This window comes from Grus americana, chromosome 24 (assembly GCF_028858705.1).
Source record: "Grus americana isolate bGruAme1 chromosome 24, bGruAme1.mat, whole genome shotgun sequence".
In the NCBI taxonomy this organism is placed as follows: Eukaryota; Metazoa; Chordata; class Aves; order Gruiformes; family Gruidae; genus Grus; species Grus americana.
The window spans coordinates 3,724,923-3,748,949 of NC_072875.1; the positions used below are offsets into that span (position 1 = coordinate 3,724,923).

The window sequence follows — 24,027 nt, forward strand, 5'->3', positions numbered from 1 at the left end:
CACAGTCCCAGGTGCTTCTGTATAAAGGAAATTACTGAAAATGAATCAAAACACAAACGAAGCGAGGTAAGCTCCTGTCTAAGATTGTTTGATGCTGCTGACCATTTCCTAGTGCTCTCACCCTGCCATCGCAGTACTCTGCTTCACCTAATAGCGCACGTTTCTCTTCTTGCTCAGTGGCAAATTTGACAGCACACACCCCCTATGAAATTTCTGCTTGGGCTAAGACGGAGCTGGGCGACAGCCCTCTGTCTTTTGTACATGTGGTGACCAGCGGGACAAGACCTGCATCGCCAAGTCTGAAAGCCAAGGCCATCAACCAGACTGCGGTGGAGTGCAGCTGGACCGGACCGAGGAATGTCGTAAGGCACCGACTCTCTTTGCTCACCAGCCAGCTCTAGCTCAGAGCCTCAAAACACAAGCAAAATCTTAAAACAGGATTATTTGTAGGGATTCAGTTGCATGGCCCTGAAAATTTTATGCTCAAAAAATGAGGGAAAGCACCTGCTGCCCCTTAAACAGAAGCAAGGAAAGCCTTCTTTGTTGTCTATTTGTTCGGCCACTGATCCGGTGCAGAAGTGACTGAAATACAGATAGCTTGATGCTCGGGTGGTCTTTCAGTTGACTGCTGTGTTATCAGCGCCGAGCCCAGGATTTTAGGGTGGGGAGTGCAGAGGCGAATGGGCAGACCGAACCTGAACTTGGGCAGGAGAGAGTGCCCGGAGGAAAAAGGGTCTTTGCATCATGTCCCTAAAAAGCGACAGCCATTGAAAGTTTGGGTGGGAGCTCCGGCCCTTGCCAAAACCCGTACCATCCCCGTTGTGCTCTGCCTCCGCAGGTCTATGGCATCTTCTACGCCACATCCTTCCTAGAGCTGTACAGGAGCCCTCACAACACCACCACGACCTCCCACAACGTCACTGTGATCGTGCAACGGGATGAGCAGTATCTCTTTCTGGTAGGCTCCTTTTCTGTCCCCCCCTCCCTCCTACCTGCACTGCGGGCTGTAGTTTGGTACCGAAGGGTGCAAGGCACAGTATTAACCGCTGTGTCATCCCTTCAAGGTCCGTGTGATGTCTCCCTACCAAGGGCCACCGTCCGACTACGTTGTGGTGAAGATGATCCCTGACAACCGGCTTCCCCCTCGGCACCTCCACTCGGTGCACACCGGAAAGACGTTCGCAGTCATTAAGTGGGAATCGCCCTACGATTCGCCCGACCAGGACATGGTAATATCTCACAGCGCCTTCTCCTGTCCCTTTGCGTGCAAAACTCTGGCTTAAAGACAGATCCCTCCCCAGCTGCTGATGGAGAGCTGAGTCTGAGATCAGGTCTACCCTCTATCTAAATGGTTGTCATCAAGATGCTGACACCTCCGGGACCTGCATTTCCTCTCTTCACGTTACTGGCCGTTAGCTCAGGCCTATAACGTTCACAGTGCATTTAAAAGGAGTCAGATTTGGGATATCCATTGCTGACTGAGCATGAAAGCAGACTTAGGCATGTGCTAAAACACCTTTCTGACTTCGGCTTTGCCCTGGAGTCCGGCACAGCCCTAACAAAGCCCGGTTCTGTTTTCTGGCACGCTGGCGTACGCTCAGGTCTCGCTCCAGTGAGGGCGAGTCATTTTCTCAGCAAGCTTTCCGTTCCTATTCTGGTCCAGAGACTTTTAACAGCAAAGGTTTAGAGCTATAAATCTCCCCAGCAAAACTGGAAATTTTGACAGGGCAGGAGTTTGCATTGCATCCTTGTGATTCATAAAGAAATACAACCTGAGATTTTCCTCCTGCCCTCCTCTGTTCCAGTAACCACATTTTCTGTATCTGTAAATACTGCTCTTGGGCAGGGATCCAGTGAGGCTGGCAAGAGCCTTGAGATCTTACTTCCCAGGCTTTCTGTAGAGCATGGGCATGGTTTAATTCAAATTTCGCCCCCCCTGTCTAATGTCCTGCCATTGTATGAGATTGCTAGCAAGTCTGCAGGAAAGTAAGATCTTTTACTGTGTCTGCCTTTCCTCCCCCCTCCAGTTATACGCTGTCGCAGTTAAAGATTTAGTAAGAAAAACAGATAAAATCTACAAAGTGAAAACCCGGAACAGCACGGTGGAGTACACCATTAAGAAACTTGAACCGGGAGGCAAATACCACGTGATTGTTCAGCTGGGAAATATGAGTAAAGAATCCAGCGTGAAGATCAATACAGGTAAAGGACAGAGTATTGCTGGGGCCGGTCCTTGCAGCACTGTCCGCTAGAGGGAATCCAGCGCCCGTCCCGCACACCATCCATCCCACCCCGCCATGGTCGATGGTCGCAGGCTGCGGTAGCATTTCTGCATCGCTTAGTCCTCTCCCGCAGCCAAAGCCCGATTCCCAGAGGCCTCCCAGCAGCTCCCAGGGAAGGAAATTAAACCCCCGAAAGGACAGCAGCCGAGAGGAAGCCTCTCGAACGATAGCCGGGGAGTTTTTCTCCTGCCTGGATGGAGATGGGAAGGACACCTGTGTGGCTGCGTAGACGCCATGAAGTACCGTTACGGTCCTACTGTAATAAAACACTAAAAAATTCCTACCAGATTACACGCCACAGTATCCTCTCCTCCAGTATAGCCCTTTTCTAAGCAGACCATCGTGCTGATCCCTAAAAAATACTAAGTTTCAGAAGCGTTTTGCTGTTTCTCAGCCAAAAGAAAAACGTCACCGGAGTTAAAACCTCACCTGCCTGCCATTTTTTCTCATTTGCAGTTCCACTGTCTGCACCAGACGCCTTAAAAATTATAACAGAAAATGACCATATTCTGCTTTTTTGGAAGAGCTTGGCATTAAAGGAAAGTAATTTCAACGAAAGCCGGGTAAGTCGCGCTGTCTCTCCCATCCTACAGGCAGGGTTTCAGAAAAACCCAGAGCAGAGTCACTGCAAGGCTCCTTTCACAGACTCTTTAAAACACACCATTACGCCCTGGCTCCCCGAAGTGTCCTTGATGAGCCGTCCACACGGAGCTCATTTCAGTTCGTATCACAACGAAGGCACTAAAGCTGATAGATCCAATCGGTCACCTTTTAGGAATGTAATTATCCTCTTGGAAAAGGTCAGCTGTCACGTGTGAAAGGACTGGGAATAGCACACACTGCCCCGCCGTGCCGGGAAGCACGTTGGCAGCATCCTAGAATTGTCATTATTTAGATGTTGATAGAAAAATCTGTGACATGTTGTCTGTCAGGGCCCGGGCAGGTAGTAAACTATACCAAAAAAACCCGTCATCGTTACGGGACACTCTGTTTTCGGTGGTCTCGGGTGGATGCTGAGAACAGACTGAACCAGACAGACCGAAATCTTCTCTCCTCCCTGAAGCGGCCAAGGTCAACGCACACTGACAGGCATGCCTGGAGCAGGCTCTACATTGCTCTCTCCCAGCTGATAGCCCAACGCATTTCATCAAAGCCAGATTCAGGAGGAAAAACAAGTTTCAAAGCCCTGTTAGAAGGAGCAAACTTGACCTCTGCAGCCGAGTGATTTGGGGTTTGCGTCTTTGTTTTCGCAACTCTCAGGGTTACGAGATTCACATGTTTGACAGCTTGATGAACATCACGGCTTATCTCGGGAACACCACGGAAAACTTCTTCAAAGTTTCCAACCTGAAGATAGGTCACAACTATTCATTCACCGTTCAGGCCAGCTGCCTGTATAGCGGGCAGATGTGCGGTGAGCCGGCCACACTTCTCTACGACGAACTAGGAACTGGTAAGTCCCTGGCATTTTCTCCATCCTCCTTGTCAGAGACCGATGAAAGCCTGACAAACTCACTAGAGAAACGTGCTACCGGTTGCTAATAGCTCTTCTCTCCCTCCCTCACCTTAGGTGAAGACTCCTCTGCGGCAAAAACCGGCAGATCCACGGATGTCGCTGCCATCGTGGTACCGGTACTGTTCCTGCTGCTGGTGACCCTCGGGATTGGGTTCGTGGTGCTGTACATGAGGCACCGACGGCTGCAGAACAGCTTCACCGCCTTCGCAAACAGCCACTACAGCTCCCGCCTGGGCTCGGCCATATTCTCCTCGGGAGATGATTTAGGTACGTAGCCCCCGGTTTCGCGCGCAGCCGTAAGGACGTGAAATCAGTGCAAGATCTAACTTCTCCATCGTGCTTTGGGCCACTTCTGGTGTAAAAACCTCCACGGATTTGGTCCTGTTCCAAGAGTACAAAGCTAGCCCAGGATAAATTGTTTTTAGCAGCTTCGCTTAAACCGCTCCCTCTAATGCAGATCAGTTAAAGCTTGAATATAACACGTCTAACAACCAGGTAAGAGGACGAGCGAGGCCGCAATATACTCGTTTTGAGGGCGGTTTTGTGGCCAGCTTCAGTAGCCGGTTTGCTGTGAAACACTGAGGGCGGCGTAACAAGAGCTCTGGGTTTGTTTTTCAGGAGATGAGGATGACGAAGCCCCAATGATAACTGGATTTTCAGATGATGTTCCAATGGTCATCGCATGAAGCGCATTTCTGACTGTAAAAACCAAATGGTGTAAATATTTTATTTGATAAAAATAGTTGATGGTTTATTTTAAAAATGCACTTTGAGTTGCAATATGTTATTTTTATATGGGCCAAAAAAATTTAAGAATACACTTTGTAGTAATCAACTGTGAATTGCAGACTAGGTTGGTTTAGTAACAAATTGCTTTGATTTAACATTAATTTAGTCTTACAAGGCTATGCTTGCTGGGCATGCTTTTAAGTCTGTGAGATATTTTCCGTTGACTAAATTGGCTACTCATTTTATTTTTCTAAGACAAGAATAAATTTATTTAAAAAAAAAAATCAGGAGATTATATATGTAGAGAGAGATAAGTAATATAGTCCCTGAAGGTTTTGCTTTTACTTTAAAAAAAAAAAATCCTTTGGACTTTGTTTTATATGAAAGTATTTTTGTTGTGTTAATTTATTGGGAAATCTGCTTGAGAACAGATTTCCAAAGTCGTCAGACATTGTACACATTATTGTGTAGAACATGTGCCACTTTATCTTGCAAGGCAGTAGTATCTTGGCATCCCCATCATTGTTCTTGCCACAATAATAAAAATCCTTATTTTTACATAATTTTTTTCCCCTGGTTAAAAGACGCGATCTTTCAGCAATCTCGGAGCCCAAGTCGAGGTACCGCAGCACATGCTTTACGTATGAGTTTAGCTTCCTACTGCCGTACCTATAAGCTAAAAGCATCCGGGCCCTACCAAACCGCGCTGCCGAGGGTCACGCAAACCCTCGCGCGTGGGCACGCCACGGCCCGTTAGCAGGAGGGTTTTTGGGGCTCTGCCCGCAGGAGGGGGGTTGCTCCCGAGCAGCAGCGCTGCAGCATCCTCTTGCAGCGCTGTGCAAGCGCCCGGGCTTTGCGGTTTTAACCCTCGCTTTCAGGCGTGCAGTAACGACAGCCCGTGGCGTGCCCTACTCTCCCACCGCCGCCCAGACCCCTTTCAGAGGGCACCTGCAGTTACCGAGCCGCTGACCGCGCCCGTCACCGCGCGTGGCCTAATTCATCTGTAGCTTACGTCGGTAACGCCACTGAAAAAAATTTGCCGCTACGTGAAATGAAAGCGCAGACCTTAGGACACCCTTCCCAGCTAATCAGGACACCTTTCCTCCGTGGAGCTTCTCTGAGGTGCTGCTGTGTCGGTGGGACGGAAGGGGGAGCCTCCGCTGTGCGCGGCTAGGAAACGGCTTCGCATACAGATTTTCCACGCTCATACAGAGCTGCGATTACTGAAAAATCTAAATTCATTTAGTTTACAGCAGGGATTCGTTCCTCCTTCATTAGCATTTCCTAAAACTAGCTGTAGTTGTACCTTCAGCTTTAGAAGTAACATTATACATGTATACACATATGTGTTATTTTCCCATCACTAGTCATCTCACATTTCCAGTAGACATAATACTGGCTACAGAGCTAAGCAGTAGAAATGTCTGGTTACCGCTGCCGAGCTTTTTTTGTGATAGCAAAATGCGAACCTCACCACGAATCCAACTACTTGCCAACCCAAGAGCGACGACACGAGCGGATGTTCACGGGTCACGCCTGTCTGTGCTCTATATATGCAAAGCTTCGCACCAGTAAAATACAGCACGCTGTCTTGTCACGCTGTTTTCTTTGTTTAAACCCAAAGTATTTCTGCTGTGTAAATTAAGTTATAATTGCAGTCTTCCTACAGATGAAATGAAAGGCCAACCGTGTTTTGATACATGACTGATCCATTTAATTTCACATCTAGAAAAAACATATAAAAAAATTGAAATTCTATATGGTTTGTTACTCTATAGAAATACTAACTCTATTTTTCAATTACTGGTGTTCTCATTCCTGGTGACAGTTTTTTCCCCCCAAAGCTGGGACCAAACTATAATCAGATTTTTTTTTATAAGTAGCAGCAAGCTTGCAGAGTTGCAATAATTTTACCTTGTTAGTGGGTCAGGTGCTGTGCAGGAGTGAAAATTTTGAGTAAATCAACCCAGCACGTATAGAGCGATTTGTCTAGAATTACAGCTACATAGAGAAACCAGAATCTGACCCAGAGGCTAAACTATTCTAAAGATTTAAATAAGATTAAATTTTTAAGATTTTTAAATAAAGATTTGGTATAGGAAAGCAAGCCTAAAAGCAGAGATAAAGAGTATCAAACCCTTTCCTTATTAAGCAAATATTTCTGGCACAGGTAACTGAAAACTACAGTATAGTATCCCAGACGATGGTCCCTCTCTGGTGAGAATTACTACTGATTAAATACCACTACTTTACTCCCCCAGGGTAAATCCTCCTCGAGTAGAATTTAGCCCACCTCGTGTCTCTATCCGGAAGAGAGATGCCAAGGGGGACCCTCGTAACCGCTTTATATCCTGCAGAAATCCCTTGGTCGCATGCCTCGGAGGGGGACAGGTCACTTCTGGCCGCTCTGAAAGGCTCCTTTGTACCCGTGGCTCGGCCACGCTCGTACAAAGCCCAGTCTGTTGCCAGCAAAGCGTTTGATTTCAAAATGTTGTAATCAAAAAAAACCCCAAAAACCAAAAACCCCCACCGCTCCCCGTTACCTGTGCCTCACCAAGGCAACGTGGGCAGAACAGAGCCCTCTGTGCTCGGTCTGCAGTCGCCCCTGCATTGCACAGGGGGTTTGGGGGCACTGCAGCAGGCAGGCTTTGTGCAAAGCTGAATTTACCTTCCGTGGACAGTACTGTAATGCAGAGGCACGCCCTACCCTCCCGAAACTTTCCCTTCATTGCAAAAAATCACCGCTGTGCTCTCAGCAAAGCAGCTTCACAGGGCTGGTGTATTTTATATAGAGAGAAGTCTACGCCCCAGGTGGGGAGTGAGCGGGATAGATGCAGTTCTGGGTAAATTGTATATTTTTATGAATTTTTGAAGCACGGAATCTTGTTCACAGAGATGTACACGGGGTGGGAGGGTTCTGGTGTAAATACGGTACATGGATGCGGATGCATATTTTGTTCTGGTTTTGTTTCAGTAGCTTTATGCAATGTGACGTGTAACATGACTCGTTACCCTAACTTTTGGGAGGTGACTTGGGTTCACCTCATAACAACCCAGTGAAATGTTTGGATCCATGAGGAGACGAGGGGGTATGGTCAGGAGGAACTTCCTTCAGTTAATTTGTGTTTGCATCTAGTTCAGATTTCATTGCAGATGCTTGCTGGTACTCTTTGCACAAAAGACTAAGGTTGAACACGAAAATCTGGCGGGGTTTTAGACCGTGAGGTGTGTTTTGCTTTAGCCTAGGGGGTTTTGTGCGTTTTTTGGGGGTGAGGCTTGTGGTTTTTACAAGAAAGGACAAGGAGGTGCCGTTTCTCCAGGCTCAAGACCTGAACGCCCGTTCGAGGTCAAAACCACGATCCCCTTCAGCCTGAATAAATCACATCGCTCCTTCGTCCATCGACTGCCTTCTCCATCAAACGGCTGCGCACGCGACCACCTCCGCGGAGCCCAGACCCGCTCCGGGTGCGCGCGGGAGACAGCTGGAGCACGAGCTTCCAGCTCCTCTGCTGCTCGGGTAAACGCCTAGAGGAGTTCCAGAGAGGGGTGAGACGCGTCGCGTTGACTGCAAGGGAAGGCTCCGCACGCAGATATTTCATCTGCAGAATAGCTGGCGTGCTCTAAGTTCGCGCCCCAGCTAACCCTGCCGTAACTCGTTCCACGTGCTCCTACCTTGACGCAGCATTAGCAGGAGAGCTGCAGATTGAGCGCTGGGGAAGAAAAAAGGCTTATTTTCCTTGGATAGAGATCGCGTTACATATAGATGTATAGGAGCCAGAAAGGGGAGGAGAGAGCATAGGAGCGTGAGGGAGCACGTGCCGTGACAATGCTGGCTCCCAGCATCCCTGCCGTCGTCCTTTGGCCTCGTGACCACGGGACCTTTGTGTTCGTAGGGGTGATTTGTAGGGCAGATTCCAGCCTTAGCATCTGCATACGCTTGAAATCTCCTTGTAGGGACGGAGAGGCATTCGATGACAAACTTCGCTAATTTGCTGGCGGAAACGTAAAACTGTGTTGAGGAAAGGACCAAAATAACGTTTGCCAAAACGACTTTAAAGTCGTCTTCAAATGGACTTTGGAAGGAAAATGGTGCGATTGAGTTAGTTACTCTTGGACCCGGAGAGCTTCTTCATTACTGGCACTAGCTGTAACATTTATAATTAATCCTTCCAACACGCAGCAGCCTACAAGCAGCCAGTCTCTAACGAGTGTTTTAGAGGTAGTGTCAACTTCTAACCTGGCTCCTTAAGTGAAGTTTAAGACTATACCATTTGAATTGCTACTCTGTGTCTTTTGTTGTTGTTGTTTTTCCATTCACTGATTTCTGCTATGTTATTATTGCACAATTTTGAAGGAATATTTGTCTGTCAATTTTTTTTTCCACTTAATGATAATAAAAAAAAAATGGACTGGGTAAACAAAACAATTTCTGGTTTCCAAAATTATTATCTAGCCTCTGCGTGCCTAATGCAATAAAAAGGAGACTTTTTTCTGATTTCTGTTTTACGTTAGCAGGATACATTGTATAACTTGACAGGACGGTTAGAAACAGAAGAACGGAATTTTCCTGCAGAAGGAGCAGCGGAGTCCTTACTAGAAAGGTACCGCTGACATTCACAACGCAATCACGTATCTGGCTAGTTCTCCGTCCCTTCCTTCAAGGTCAGCGCCAGTCGGTAAGCAACACCCTCGGACACCAGCCGACGTTTCGAGCCTTGCCAAGCTTCGTGTTTGCCGAGCGACGTCTCCAGCGCTAAGCCCCGCTCGCCGCTCGCATCGCACGTTATTTCCCCGGTTAAAATCCATTTCCGCAGCAATCCCGGTCCCCCCGCGCCGCGCGGCGTGTTTGCGCTGTTTGGCTGTTGCTGTTTGAAGCCCTGCAAGTACGGCTGGCACCCGAGCAGCTGAAAGCAAGCAGAATTACTGCTCGCAGCGAGAGGTAACGAGCAGGCAGCAGTCCCTTCGCACGTACCTCATTTTTTTAGCCTATGTAATTGGAAAGGTAACATGTGAGCTTGGTGGACATAATTGAGGCACACAAGCATCTTAAGTGTTGCACTTCATTAACGTTTAGCTTAAGGCAACATTAACGAACAGCCATTCCGTCCTCCCTGTTGCCCCCTTCTTCATCAATGAAGCTGATTTTTCCCTGTTGTTGCTGAAATAGAGTGCTCCCCCCAGGAGGTACAAGAAGTTACACCTCATTCCCATGCACCTACTTTCTTTTAAAATAGTCGACGTGACTGAGAAAACCTTGACAGAGTAAAGGCTTGGCAGAAAAGAGATCTGTTTATGCCTCCCCTCCCAGCAAAACTTGCAGATTTTTTTATGGATAGCAAAGATTTTCCCCCTGCTCCTTTACTGCCTTCACCAGAACTGTATTTATCAAGTTACCTTGTGATGAACTGAAGAAATACTGCTCTGAGCGACCCAGCCTCCTGCTCACCGTCCCACTCGCAAACCTTTCCCTGGGATACCTGTGGGCTTCTTACATCAAGATCCTGCTGGCCTCGCCTGATCCTCCCCTTCAAACCCATCGCCTGGAGAGAGTCACAGGTGCAGACGAAACCCGCCTGCACTGGAATTCATTCCTGGCTCTTTGTATCTTCACCCTTTTTATTGCTTTTATGACCTTTCCTTATTGTCTAGCCTCTAAACGCAACAAGCTCTTGAAAGGTAAGAGAGTTTCTCGCAGAGTCGCTCTAGTACCCGTGCGAATAGGTATACCCTGCTCTCAGACGCTTTAGGGAACGGTATTAAGCCACGACCTCTAACGAATAATGGTATCTTAAATATTGCTGCGCGTGTTGGCAGTTCCCAAATAAATCTCCCAGCTTTGCTCATTACGTGATTTCATTTTCTCTCTGTGACCCCAGCTGTCTCTTGTTTTACATCCGAACCCCAGCGTGCCACAGGAAGCTCTTTTCCCTGCTGCTTTCAGGCTGGAGTCAGAGTTTTGTGGAGAAACACAGCTAGGCACGATCGCATTGCTCACGCCTTTCTCCAAACCTCCCGTTCCCCATAGCGCCCTCCAAATCGAGCACATCTGACAAAGGGGGAGACGTCTCAGAAGACACCACTATCCCGCGCGTTCCTTCAAAACGGGCAGCTATGCAGGGGAAAGAGATCCAAGTGAGCGTTCCCGCCGCAAAACATTTTTCCCCGCTATGAGACACATGAGAACCCATCAAGGAGGAAGATTCCAACTGACGGAGGAGCTTCGGTGGGGGCATACGGCACAAACCCAGCCGGGAGGCCCAGATCCAGGCTCCCTTTGCTCTGCTGCGCCTGAAACTACATCTCTCTCTCTCTCTCTCCCACAAATAATGCTGGGGGCTGCTTCCAGTGTACGGCCAGCGACCACGGAGCGGGGGGGGACATGTGGATCCACTGATCTAGGACTTAGCGAGCTGCCTGCTGGTTGGGGAAGCCAGGTGGAAATGCGGCAAGGCTGAGACTGCAAAACCCAGCATGGGTTAAGCATTTCACAAAATAGATGCGCTCTGATCTTGAGAGAGAGCAGCTGAAGTTCTGGCTCGCTGCTCCTCTTTTGAGTAAGCAATCCAAGTTTCTTGTGCCAGACTCCTGAACGTTTGTGTTTAGCCTTTCTCGGCAGGAAAGATGAAATAACTGAGGATATTTCGCAGCAGAACTCAAGCTGGAATTTGGGATGGAGGAGCCAAGAGCTCCCAGATAGCCCAGCCCCTGCTCTAAGGAGGGAAGAGAGAGTCTGTGGGAAGGAAAGATTCATGCTAACCATCAACGTCTTGGCTCCTGCCACAAACCTCTCAACCTGCCAAATGTGGGACGCAAGAAAAATGGCAGTCCGGGGCTCTTCCAGGATGTGTGGTTTATTTCTTCCCTGTAAATTATAGGCATCCAGAAGCCCACATCCCCCAAATTCTCATAGCTGGGCTCACGTGATGCCCGGCAGATTTGCTCTCCCCGGGCCCTGCAGAGCAAAGCGGGGAGTGGACCTGACCTCAAATTCAGCAAGAGCACCTGCGTGGGGTTGGGCTGGAAAGAATCCCACTGCTTTGGAGGGCAATGGAGGGTGATGAAAAACAAACTAGACAGCGATTTGGGACAGAAGGCTGGGAAAACAGTCAGTGACTGGAGAATGGGGGTGTAAGCTGAGCAGGAGTTAATTAAATACATCCTGAAGCTGGCTACAGCCTGACACTGCCTGTACAGGAGGGGAATGTATTTTAGGGATGGAGGATCTGAGGTAGAGATGGACGAGATGCAGCATTCACATCACCAAGCCTCACATTCCCAGGGTGGCTCGGCCAAACGAGAAGGCTTATGTTCCCTGGATCTTTCTGTAGCCAGCGGAGGGAAGCCGGTGCCCTCCAAAGAGGAATTTGGAGCTTGAGCAAGCCATTGTCAAACATTTTTCTACATTTTTTCATTCTTCTCCCACTGTGAGAATGGCTGCCTGCGCATTCTGTATTTCCCCGAGCCTGAGATCCTGAAGGGTAATGGCAAGAAGATAGAGGAGAGGTCAGAGGTTCCTCCTGGCCTGATGTCTATATAACGTTAGACAGAATTCATCCTTGTCCAAGCTGAGAGGGTCCCTCCAGGCCCCCTCTGTAGCCAAGGATGAGGCACAGCAGTTCAGAGAGTGCTTCCCTTCGGCTTAAAATAGGTCAGATACTCTTTGCTATAAAGGGAACTCAGGGTTGACTGTAAGACACCACAGCCTACGTGAAACAAATCCCAAACCCCAAATTCAGGTAAGAACATCCCCCCCGCCCAGGGGCTGGCTGGCTGCAGCCCCTTTCTGCTCCTGAAGAACAAGCACTGCCTTCGGAGCTGTACACCCCGTGCCGCAGCCTGGAGAACAGACCTCGCCAAACATCTCCGCTTTTTTTAGCACCCTTTCCCCAAGCAGCTTCCCAAGGCTCCGCTCGCGCTGCCAGCGGAGAGCAGCGTGGCAGGTCCTCTCCTAACACCCTCTGTGCTCCCCCTTGGAGGGCTGCTGGCCCGGCACCGGGGTTAGGCTGGCTTTCTGAAATTACACAGCTTTCCTTTTCCCCCGCCGTGGCTTTCTTGGGATCCCTTGGAAAGCCAGAAACAGAAGCCCAGAGGCCAGTTCCCAGTTGTGTGTTTAGTCACAAGACCAGCTTCGTTTTCAATCCAGTTCCACTTCGCGGTAGCTATATGTAACTCATGGCCAACATGTCTATGTACCCAGGAAATTACCATGGCCGACTCGGAGCTGGTAAAGACAATAGCGCTTTCGGCTCATTCATTTGGATCGGCACCATTTCAAATGTACTCTTTCTCCTAAACTTATTTAACCTCGCAACCAAGAGCCACAACGATGGTGAGCTATTTGTTTCGAGACCAGATCTCCTGGGAGAATAGGCACAAAGAATAGAAGGCAGCCTGGAGAGATGGAAGAGAGAAAATTGAGAAAGGGATTCGAATGCATCACCCTTGGAGACCATGCCAATGACCTGCTAGAGTCCAGCCATCATAAATAAATAGACTCCGTTTATTGTCTAGCCAGACCGGCAAGCACGGTAATGCTTGAGCCGGTTCCAGCGGGTGGGGCTACCGACCAGCATCGCTCTTTCGTGCTGCGCTTTCTGAGACAAAACAGATGTCGGTCACCGAGCGCCGGTTTTGTCGTGTGATTTGTGATGCAGCCACTTGCATGCAATTGATGAGGATTTTGTTAACGGCCCCCCAAATCGGAGCCAAAAACTTCTGCCGTGGTGGTGAATCCTAAGCAAGTGGCAACAATGCAAAGCGAGCGCAGCTCAAAACCTGCGACAATTAAAGCACCATGTTCTGCTCCCTTTGAAACAGACCCACCAGATGCTCCGCAGCGGTTAGAGAAAAGCCCGAGCCAGACCCCAGCTACGCTCATGCAAAGGGCTAAGCGGGGTGTGCGGAGCTGCGAACCCTCTCCATCCATACCCGAACCGATGATTCACTCTTTAACCTGTTTTCTGGCCGATTCGGTCCAAAGCGAGCTGTTTCCAGCTGGCCTTGCTGCCACCCATGTGCAGTAGATGGCAGCAGAAGCTTTAGTCACCGGCCACCAAACTCGCTAGGATTCCTTCCCCCAACTCCTTTTTTTTTTTTTTTTATACTTTTTACTTTTGGTGGCCTCAAAAATTATTAGTTCCAGATGAGCTCCTGCCATTGTAATAGTCCATTTAACCCGATCCACTCTGAGCAGAGTCAGTGCAAGTTCAAATGCAGCATTTTCACATGTAAACTATACATCAGAGACATATTTCTGCACGACTTTGGGCATTCCTTGTGCAGCCGAAAAGGGGAAATGCAGAAGGTTAAACCTCACACACACACACACACGGCCCCGGCCATGGGCAACAATGGCACTTTGTCAAGCGAGCGCTGCCAGAGCAGAGCTGAACTTATGAATTGAACCAGGAACCTCAGGACTGCTTCTCCCTTTGAAGATTAGCGCTAATAAGCCAAACCAGTGGGTATTTTGTTTTATAAGGAAAGAGCATTTCAAGTCACGTACACTGCTATTGTTGGACACAAAACATGTACTGTCTCTGCCTGCGGTGACTCTAGTAACCGCTCCACGCTTGTCTTTTGCTGGGATTACCTTTATTTTTATACTATATTAAATTTACCTCCCTCCATCTTTCAGGCCTATTAAAACTGATGACATTTCTCATGGCTAATCGCACACACGTATATAGTTAAAAAAACCTATTTGTGCTATTTTACCATCATATTCAAATTTTATGCCTTATGTGGATTACGTATTCAAAAACGATAATCGAAACTACCAGACTTCCCTCCTACTGCAATAATAAGCACATCCTATATAAACAAGTTACATGTAAGAGGTACATTAAATGATTTGTTTCTTGTAAATGAGAAGACAGCTCTAACACAACACACAGAAAATTTCATGTTGTTTGCTTTTGTAATTCGCTGTACACACAGCCTTTAATCTGAGGATCTCCGAGCACTCTACACAGTTTAATTAAGCCCCACAACTGCCATGTTGGGGAAGTATATTAAGTGTTGTTACGCTGATTCTTTACAGATGGGTAGACTCAGGGACCGAGCTGAGCGCTCCAAACTCCCCTCTCCCCATTCAGGATCGGTCCTTAAAGCTCTGCCATGTGGCCTTCCCAATGACAGTCAGAAAAAAAATATATGAGCTTAAAACCCCAACCAAACAAGAAAATCCTGCCTTCAACGATAGCTGAGCCTTCCGACGGCGTGTTCTACCCGCAAAGCATCTGACCGCGTTCCAACTCCATCAGTGCTGGTGGCAACATGTGCTTCTGTCCCGCAGGTCAGCACGGTGCTCCGAGCTGGGCTATCTTAAATAGCCCTTTCACCAGCCTAATGCAACGGGTTAAACTCTAAACCCGTGCATCGACACGACCTCGATATCGGGTCAGAAGCCAGACCCCATCCCAAACTTAAACCTGCCGGGCCCTAGATCTGCTCTTTCACTGCAGAGCTGGGAAGAAGAAAGTCCCAGCCTCTTGGCTCCCAAACCCTCATTTTTCCACAGTATTCTCTCCTGTGGGATCTGCATGGAAACCACTTGCACTGCTGAAGCCACAGGACAAATGAATGGGAATTCACCCTGCCAGTGATATCCATCATGAGACACGACTCCTTACAGGGGAGGGCCACGCTCAGCCCTAACCAGCTGCACATGTGCAGCGTCTGCCTCATCCAGCCCCTCGGCTCGGGGATTAAAGAGTTGCTAAACCTCGGGAGCGAATCGCGCTCCCAGCGAGTGGCCCGGGGCTACCGAGCACAGAAGCAGCCGAGCCGCCCCGCGCTCCTGGCTCTCGCCCTCACACCTAATCCGCTCGAGGCCACAACTTCCTCGATGGCCTTGGGAACGGGCGAGCAACCAGCTTTGGCTAGGGTATGAATAGGTGATGAAGTAATTCAGCTTTTCCCAACATTGTTTTAGCTTTGGCTGCGTAGCAGATCTCCATCTCTCCCTTTTCCTCGTTCCTTCCCCCTCTCCTCTGCGAGCTCCTTTGTTCTCCTGTTTACAGCAGCATCGATTTGCTGTCAGAAAGCAACCACGGCCTTGGAGTTTCTGTACACACAGTCGAAATCCAGCTGACTGGAACCTGCCCCCTCTCGCATCCCGGCTCCCCGCCATGGGCTGCACTCAGCGCTTCAGGTGTCAGTGCCTTTTCCCGCTGCCCTCAGACTCCCGCAGCACCGCAGGGGAAAACGCTGCTCCTCTTTTCGGCTGCTGGGGAAGGCGGGGGGCGCGAGCCATGGCCCCGCACAGAGCCCTGCCAGCCCTTCTCCCCAGGGAGCAACACCTGGGTGGGGGCAGAGGGAAAGGGGCCCACCAGCTCACGGCCTGTCCGCCCCCCTCCGCGGAGATATCACCCTGCAGGAAAGCGCGTCCCCTCCTCCCCAGGGCTCGAGCTGATTCCTGACACCCCAAAACATTTTTCAAGGTAGGAGTGAGCTGGCGAGCCCTGCTCTTCTCAGTGCAGCCCCAGCTTTCCAAACCATCAACCACGCACGATCTCTGCGACCACATAGCAACCTTCTGTCTCTGGACCTTGAAGCACTTTGCAAAACCCGGCGCATCCGAGATGTCCCGGGAGGTAGGACTGTGTTTGCTCACCAGCAGAGAAACCGAGGCAGAGAGATTAAACAACCTGGCCAAAGTCACAAGGAATCATGAGAAAATGAGCAACATCAAGGAAATCTGGTTCTCTAGACTCTTATGGTCACACCGTGTCCTTCTGCTCCTCTTTCCGCTAGCTGAGACATCTCAAAGGTTTCGGTCACAATTTCCTGTTACAACTTCATAACATTTCCTCCCTGCTGCCTAAACAGAAGTATGGGTTATATGTTTTGCAGAGTGAGCTGATTTGTCCTCCATCACCTCAGACAGCCAAGCAGGTGCTTTCAGACACATCAGCCCTAGGTAAAGGGAATCCAGGCACGACCCTGCATGCCCACGTTGCTTTTGAAACCTTCCGTGGGGATTTTAGCATGGGGGAAGGGTGCTAGGTTAGCGGCCCCAGGACTGCGGTCCTCGGTGCATTTGCAGAACAGGTATAAAACATGCGAGGACAGGGCAAAGCTTCCCTTCTGAACCCATCTCCCTCCTGGTCTACCAGGATGCAATCCAGCTTCTGGGTCTCCTAGGTACATCTGCCCAAGAGAAGGGGGACAGTCCCGCTAATGTTTTAAATGAGGCCACGGGCTCCATTTCACCTCCCGGCCCCCCTCAACAAGGGCAGCTGGGGAAAAAAAGAATTGCCAGCAGTGCCCGTGCTGGGTGCTGTGGCAATTTCCACAACCCGTTAACAAGTCCCTGCCTCGCTTGGCCTCCAGCAAGTGCTGCCCCCAGCCTACATGTCCCAGGTTTGAGAGTACCAGGCCTCCGGGTCAGCTCTGTTAATTGCCAGCACGCATCCCTCCAGCCTGCAGCGAAACCTCCCGCGGCAGCTGCCTTGACGTGTGGTAACCCAAGTCCCTTTAATGGCTTCTCGGAGGGCTGAAGCCCCCATTTTTTCACTTGGTTCCAGTTTCCAGATCCCCGCTCTTTTCCCGGCTCCATTGCTTTCACCTGCTTTTGTTCAGCTCTCCTGTGAAAGGAGGGGTTTGAAGGGGTGACAGGCCTGTAAATATATCGTATTGTCTACTGGAAAGAAAAAGAAAAAAAAAAAGGTAGAGCAGAAAGAGTGATGGATATACTCTTCCCCTCCCTGCACTTGGGACAGATGAAGGAAGATGGCAGATAATTGCTCTTTAGTGTGCCCCGGGTTCACCTTAAGATGAAGGAAGTGATAAGATTTCAATTAATGTCATTTAAGATTCCCCGCAAGCTGTCCTGTTCCTTTCTTGGCTTCTTTCCTCCTCTGAAATCGTGGTCCTCAATGCTGCTTTTGTAACCCCATGGGAACTCCCTAAATGGGCCACATCCTCACCTGGCGAGCACTGTCAAGGCGCCATCAACATCAGCGGAGCAATGCTAATGTAGACCAGATGACAATCCCCCTCCAACCCCGATCTCGATTTATTATAGGGCAGGATAGATAACATACTTCATTATACAAAGCAGGGATCATTTTCCAGCTTGCCCAAGAATGAACCGAGAAGCTTTTCTAATCAGCTTAAACTGATCGAGATATCCAGGCACAGAAACCACGATATCCAGGTTTGCTGTGTAAGACACCTTACACTGAGCTTTCTTACTTTCCTGAGTAATTCCATCAAATTCCTTGGGATCGCTTTCTTGAAAATAGAGAATACAGCGAGCTGCAGACCAGGGAGCTGGCTCCTTGCTGAATAATATACACACACTGGGGCAGAGCGAAATCTTCGCTAGATTTTATTTATTTATTTTTTTTATAAACCAGAAAAAAAAAATACTAAAAGAAAGAAAGGGTGAAAGATGCTTGTGAGATTTTACATACTAGAAACATTTTAATTTTTATCTCATTTTATCTAAAACCAGAAGAAAGCATTGAATCACCAAGGTATTCCAGAACAAGCCCCAACATCTTGAAAACGTTCACACTGATCACTTCAGATTTTCAAAATGTCTCCTTACAAATATCTGCTGGCATGCAGTCCTAACATCTTTCTTTCTGACTGTGCCATTTTGGAAAAAAACCCAGAAGTTTCACGTAAAGAATGACTCCTGGGTTTCACAGACTAATTCAAATACATTTTATGTGTATATATGTATTTGCTTTTACAAACGGTAGTGAAAAACCACAGACAAAAATCCACAAAAGCAGTGCAAATAGCTGAAATTCTTCCCCCCCGCCCCGTTCGTGCAGATACGCTAATGTTTATTGTCCCCAAGAGCATCCATTTTCGCTCCTCTTCTATAGACACGCGCATGACGTTTCCATATGTTCTTTAGCTTAGCTCCCCCGTAACGTACCACCCTTCGGGGGAGGGAGGGGAGGATGGATGGAAGCAGGGGGTCCAGTGAGCGGTCCTGGGTCGTGCAGGATGTGGGAGCAGGGTGGGGAAAGGAGAGCACGAGCCGAGGTTTCGTGCCTCCTCCTCCTCCTTCCCGTGCACCTGAACCGCGCCAGCCCGCGTCCTCCTGGTAACGACAGACTCTGCGGCGAGGACCTGACATAGATGCCACAGTAAACAGTCATTTTCCTGCCCGCGCGCGCATCCGCTCCCCGCAGCCCGTCCCCTGCAGCAGGCTGCCTGCGCTGCAAACCTTCGCCCGACTGAGATCGGCAGCTCCTTTTTACAATAGCCATTACCAAGGTGTGAAATCTGCGGGAGGGGGGAAGGTTGGGAAGGGGGTATGCATCTGTGAATATGATTACAGGCTTAAAATGTGTGAAGTCTTTTCAGATTTAATGAACCAGAATGTGGCTTTCATTTTGGCTGTGCATATTTTCAACCCTAATATATGTTTATTTAGGCTAATTAACTGCCTTTTTTTCCTTTAAAAGATACCTGCTCAGCTCTCCCAAGTATTTTGCAGTATCCACACCTTGTGTCTAACAAAGAACTGCTCCTCTGCAATACCTGGGCTGAGACCTCATCTTTCCTGGCTACCGCACTGCGTGATGGTAGGGAGGAGGGGACAGGCTGATTTGAGAAGAAAACACCATCTTCAACAGATTAGAAAGTCATTTTTCTCCTCCTAGGTCAATACCGAGGCGTTACATTTACCTGATCTGGTGTTAGCAGACGCTGTCGTTTGAGATGGAAAAGTCAGATGGGGGGCGCGGAGTTATGCGGAAACATGAGATTACCGAGACACAGTGATTGCGTGAACGCCGCGTGCGTGACCTCGCCGGTGAAAGGCAGGCCGCTATGTGGTATTTACATTTGTCCTCTATCATTTAAAGTCCTCCAGCTAAATATAGGAAAATAGTAGGGCAAAAACAAAACAGGAGGAAGTCCTTGAATACCAGCAACAGATACCCCAGCACGCAGCCACCGACCAAATCACCGGTCTTTGAGGAGCAGGTAGTAAGGACTAGCGGATTGGAAATGAGAAAGCCGGTATGGTCGTAAGGGCAATCCTTCCCAGGAGCTCAGCTTGTGAGTGCAGACTGAGGGCAATGCCAGCCACAGCCTGGGCAGGAGACAGGAACATTCGACCGAGCCACCTTCCTATGCAGGAGATGATTGAATAGGTGATACAGTACACATATAGCATATATACATGGTAGACATATAGCCTTTCATCCCGAGACTTGTTTTTTCTTTTAAATGCCTTTGTCCTAGTAGGTGATGATCTGCTCAAATTTATTTATTTTTAAAATCTTTTCCACCATGCTCTGGACACGATGTAGTAGAAAAAACCCTCAAGTACAGAGGATGAATCGATCCTGCTCAAGCGATCATCGTTGACCACGGATAGCAGAAAGCCCTGACTGCAGCGGTGGCCCGGAGGGTCTGTAAGCCCCCCCGCCAACCAGGGGAAAGCCATTGAGCGAGGAGGGATTTGCAAGGGCACATCCTTCGTGTGCTCCCTGCGGGTCAGGGGCTCAAATCTAGAACTCGCATCGGGCAGTTACTGATCGCGTTTTCCTGCCCTCGAAACTCTTCACCTAAACGTCAAACAGGGATTTTTTTTTTTTTTTCCCCTACTATGAAAAGTTTTTCAGGACAGGAAAACCGTTTCCTGTCCAGACCAGACACTGGCTTCCTGCACGCTCTCCAGCAGATCGTGTAATCCTATGCCCCTATTTGTAAAATGAAGATGATCGACTGCCTTTGTCTCCTTCACTTAAACGTACGAGCTGTAGTCCTTAATACACGCACGTGACCAGGCATAACTCTGCCCTGATCTCATATAGCACTGTGGTAATACTCATAAATAATGACAGAGTTACGAAAGTAGGATTTACAGTAATGCGTCAGAGCGGAGAATGACAAAATTGCCTGGGTTTACTCTTGATTTACATGAGAATAAACAAGGCCAGACTTTTGCCCTAATTCTGCAGCAGGGCTCTGGCTTGTGTGCCTGCATTCCCTCTTCTGCCCCCCCCCCCCCCGGCCCCGGCCCCAAGCCTCTTACATGGAAATTCATTTACTTTAACACGGTGAACTTGCGAACGAGAGTTTCCTCAAGCCGGGCAGCTCTGCAGGCTCTGCTCAGAGGCGGCCAGGCTGCGGGCGACGGACGGGGACGCGGTGAGAGGGCATCGCTGTGTGCGCAGCGGCACGACCCGGCCGGCGCGGGAAAGCCAGGCAGACCGAGCTGCCCGTACGCACCCCCGTGTGCACGCCAACACTTGGCCTCACCCTCTGGGGAAACCCACCTCAAACAGCTTCTGCTCTGCGGAGAGAGAGGAACTGAAATGGTTAACTGGATGCTTTAAGGATAAGCTCTAGTTACACAGAAAATTTTTTTTCTTTTTTACGTGTTGGACACGGGCCACAAATGCAAATGCTCTGAAACTAGAATTGGTGTGGGTTAGACCCAGTGCTTTTGGGCTGGTATAAATAAAATGGCCAGTTTTACAAGCGGTCCGAGGACCGGTGGGGTTTCTGCCTGGGCTGCAGAGCGAGCCGTGCTCCCGGTGTGCCGCACCACAAGCCCAGGAGCAGTGCCGGGGAGAGGGGCACGTCCCGGCACTTACTCCTTCCATCCTACAGCCCCAAGGCCTGCTCAGCAACCAGAGGCTCGTAACGGGAGCCAGTGCCGGCCAGCGTGGTACCTGCTGCCATTTCGGTGCGTGAGATCTGAGCACGGACCCCGAGGAGCGCTGCACCAGGAGTCACCTCTGTGACCCTGCACCCCACCGGGGGCTCACAAAAGCAACCGTCGACTTTCAGCTCCCGACAACATTGCGGCCCCCTCGCCCCGTACACGACAGTCGTAATTTTGTTAACACGGGACTGCTGACCTCCCTGCGGGCCTCCCCAGAGCACGCACGGCTCTGCAAAAGCATCTCAGCGGTGGCCACGGAGGGGGACTGCGTGCCGCTGCAGAGTCCTGGGAGGCAATAGGTATGTCCCGGCTCCTTACAGAGAGCAAACAGGCTGGCACGACTCTCCAGGAAAGGTACCCATCAGGGAGAGAAGAACAGAAGAGGCACCAGCCCCACGGAAGTTGGAGAGGGAGCTCCATCCGTCTCCGAGATGCACTGTGCGCAGTGGCTGCCGGCAAGCAAGGGACTGGATTCGATGACCCAGGCGGTGCCTCGCGCCTGCGGGAAGGGGACGGCTGCGGAAAAGCCGGGCGGTTATGTAAGAAAACCGCCTCCGCTACAGCGGCGTCGCAGGAGCGCGACGATAGCAAACAGTTAAGGATGACAGGCAGGCAAATCTGCTTACTTGGCTATTCCTCGGTCAGGCAGGCACTACTAACAACTTAAATAGGAATGCTTTTTATAGCCACGGTCTGAAATAACAGAATCATACTCAATTACACTTTATAAAAGGGATACTTTTTGTTCAAAGACCTTTGCAGAGAGCAGGCTCCTGCCGGCTCTTTGCCGTTGCTGCCGCAGTGTTTATTCCAGGACCGCGCAGGGTCGGAAACCAAACCTTTCCCACCAGCTGCCTTCCCCTCTCTCCTCCCTCCTACATGGAGTCGCTGCAGCATCCTGGTACTTTTTTTTCCTCTTCACATGATGAGCTTAAATGGCAATAATTACAAAAATTAGAGGAAATGAATTCTACCTATTCTGTTTCTGTGGGCTAAAGGTAATAAAAATGTTATATAATCTTCCGCGCCATGCAAGTGGAAAACATCCCCTTTCTGTTGCTAGCCGCTCCGAGCTGCCAACTCAAACAGAAGGCAGCATGGCTGCTAATTGCCTCAAACCCAAGGCTGGTCCATTAGGGCAGCATCACCAGCCTACACAGGGGAAGATTTTTGGTTTAATTGTACCCGCACAGCACTGTGCGCCACAATTTGCTCTGACACTGCAAACACATTAATTGTCCCAGCCAGCAGCTTTTCTGCTTCTCATTTCTATGCCGACTGCTCCGCCACGATTGGCTGGCCGGGAAAACCCCACCAGCCAATCGGCAGCCGCTTTTCCATTCATGTCCTAGCAACAAGGCCCGTTCCAATCTTGCTCCAGCAAACCGACACCTGAAAAATGACATCATGAAGAAGCGGGGCGGCAGCAGGGCCAGGGCGCTTTTTTCAGCTGTCTGCTGCAGAGTTCATTTAAGGTGTTTCAGTCTCGATCCTTAAAGCCGCACCACGCCGCACGTCGGCTGCGCCTTTCCCCTGCTTCCCGGCCCCGTACGTGGGTTAATAGTTTTGCAGAAAACCCATTTCGGTGCCCCCTCCCCGGCGTGCTCACGCGCGATGCCACCGAATCGCCTTTCCCGCTGCGCGCGGCAAGCGAGGGTCAGACCCAAACTCGCCCAGCCGAAATACCCCTCCGCGGTCCCCTGCGACTGCTTAAGCACGAAAGGTAAAATAAACTGGTGGGAATACCTGCGGCAGCACCTATGAGCCAGAAAACACCCCCCACCCCCCCGTGAGGTATCTTCACTATCGTTTTACCCTGCATCTGATCAAATGCATCATGTCGTCCGCCGTGCTCCCAGGGAAGAGAGACGGTATTTTAAGATACAAACAGCCCACCGAGGTTGCAGCGTGTGAAAGGAGCGCTCAAATCTGTCGCTAAAAGGTTTTAGCAGAGGCTGCGTACTGTTTTCTCGATGCAAAGATCAAAACCTTTTGCTTGCCTTCCTTGCTATCATTTTTAATTAATGAAGGCAGAAATGCCTGCAGATACGGAATCGGAGAGAACGCCCTCCCCATCTTTGTACTGTATTTCCTTTAGGGGGAAAAAAAAAAAATGGCAGGGGGAAAAAAAAAATCACAATCAGCAAAGATTGTAATTGTGCAACAGATCCAGGTGATTAACCACAAGATTTCATTTTTTTTTTTTTGAGGTGTGGTGGACCATGGGGATGAGGGGGTTACATCTCAGGATTGGTCTACGATTTATGTAAAACATTTTAGCGCACCGGAAAATATACAGCAGAGAAAATCCAATTCCAGATGATTCAAAAGACACAAAGACAATGGAAGAAAAGGACCAAGTTCAGCTCATTTAAATGTTGTTAATTGTTCATTCCCATAGTGAGACGGTTTCTTCTGCAAATGAGAGAACAAACCCTTTAACGTTTTTTTTTTTCTTTTTATTAGCGCCATGCCAGGACTGAAGTGAACCCAAATAATGTTAATCACTGAATAGTACTTGCTGTTTTATGGCTTTTTAAAGAAAGCAGGAGAAGAAAAAGAAGAAAAGCCGCAGATAATGCCCTACTGGCACAAAGAGCTGGAGCCGAGGTTGGAAGTCACTGCAATCTGCGCCCAGACCTCTTGGAGGTCTCGAGCACCGCTAGAGACCAGCAAATGGGAAAAAAAAAAAAAAAACCAACCAAAAAAACCAAACCAACCCCAAACCCCACACGCCTTTCGTGGGGAACAAAGTTTCATTTATTGCTCACCGGCGAGGGCTGCAAGGGGGTGGCTGTACCTCCAGTTACAGATTCGCATTATGCTCTAGGTGTCCGCCGCTTTATTTATTT

At 49.3% G+C, this 24,027-nt stretch overlaps 1 protein-coding gene and 1 long non-coding RNA gene across 4 annotated transcripts in view; one reads left to right on the forward strand and one right to left on the reverse strand.

Moving 5' to 3' along the window:
- SORL1 (sortilin related receptor 1) overlaps positions 1 to 6,285 on the forward strand; it is a 49,825-nt gene extending 43,540 nt beyond the window's left edge. For 2 of the 3 annotated variants that reach the window (XM_054803003.1, XM_054803004.1), the window contains exons 41-48: positions 178 to 362; positions 839 to 958; positions 1,065 to 1,229; positions 2,028 to 2,202; positions 2,739 to 2,845; positions 3,543 to 3,735; positions 3,853 to 4,065; positions 4,417 to 6,285. In XM_054803003.1, the coding sequence (XP_054658978.1) occupies positions 178 to 362; positions 839 to 958; positions 1,065 to 1,229; positions 2,028 to 2,202; positions 2,739 to 2,845; positions 3,543 to 3,735; positions 3,853 to 4,065; positions 4,417 to 4,484 (1,226 nt within the window). In that variant the 3' untranslated portion in view covers positions 4,485 to 6,285. Of the gene's footprint in view, positions 1 to 177; positions 363 to 838; positions 959 to 1,064; positions 1,230 to 2,027; positions 2,203 to 2,738; positions 2,846 to 3,542; positions 3,736 to 3,852; positions 4,066 to 4,416 lie in introns of those variants that run through there. The other variant, XR_008574054.1, reaches the window with a different exon arrangement.
- Positions 1 to 24,027, reverse strand: part of LOC129196102 (uncharacterized) — a 110,878-nt gene that overhangs the window by 24,233 nt on the left and 62,618 nt on the right. The window lies entirely within an intron of this gene.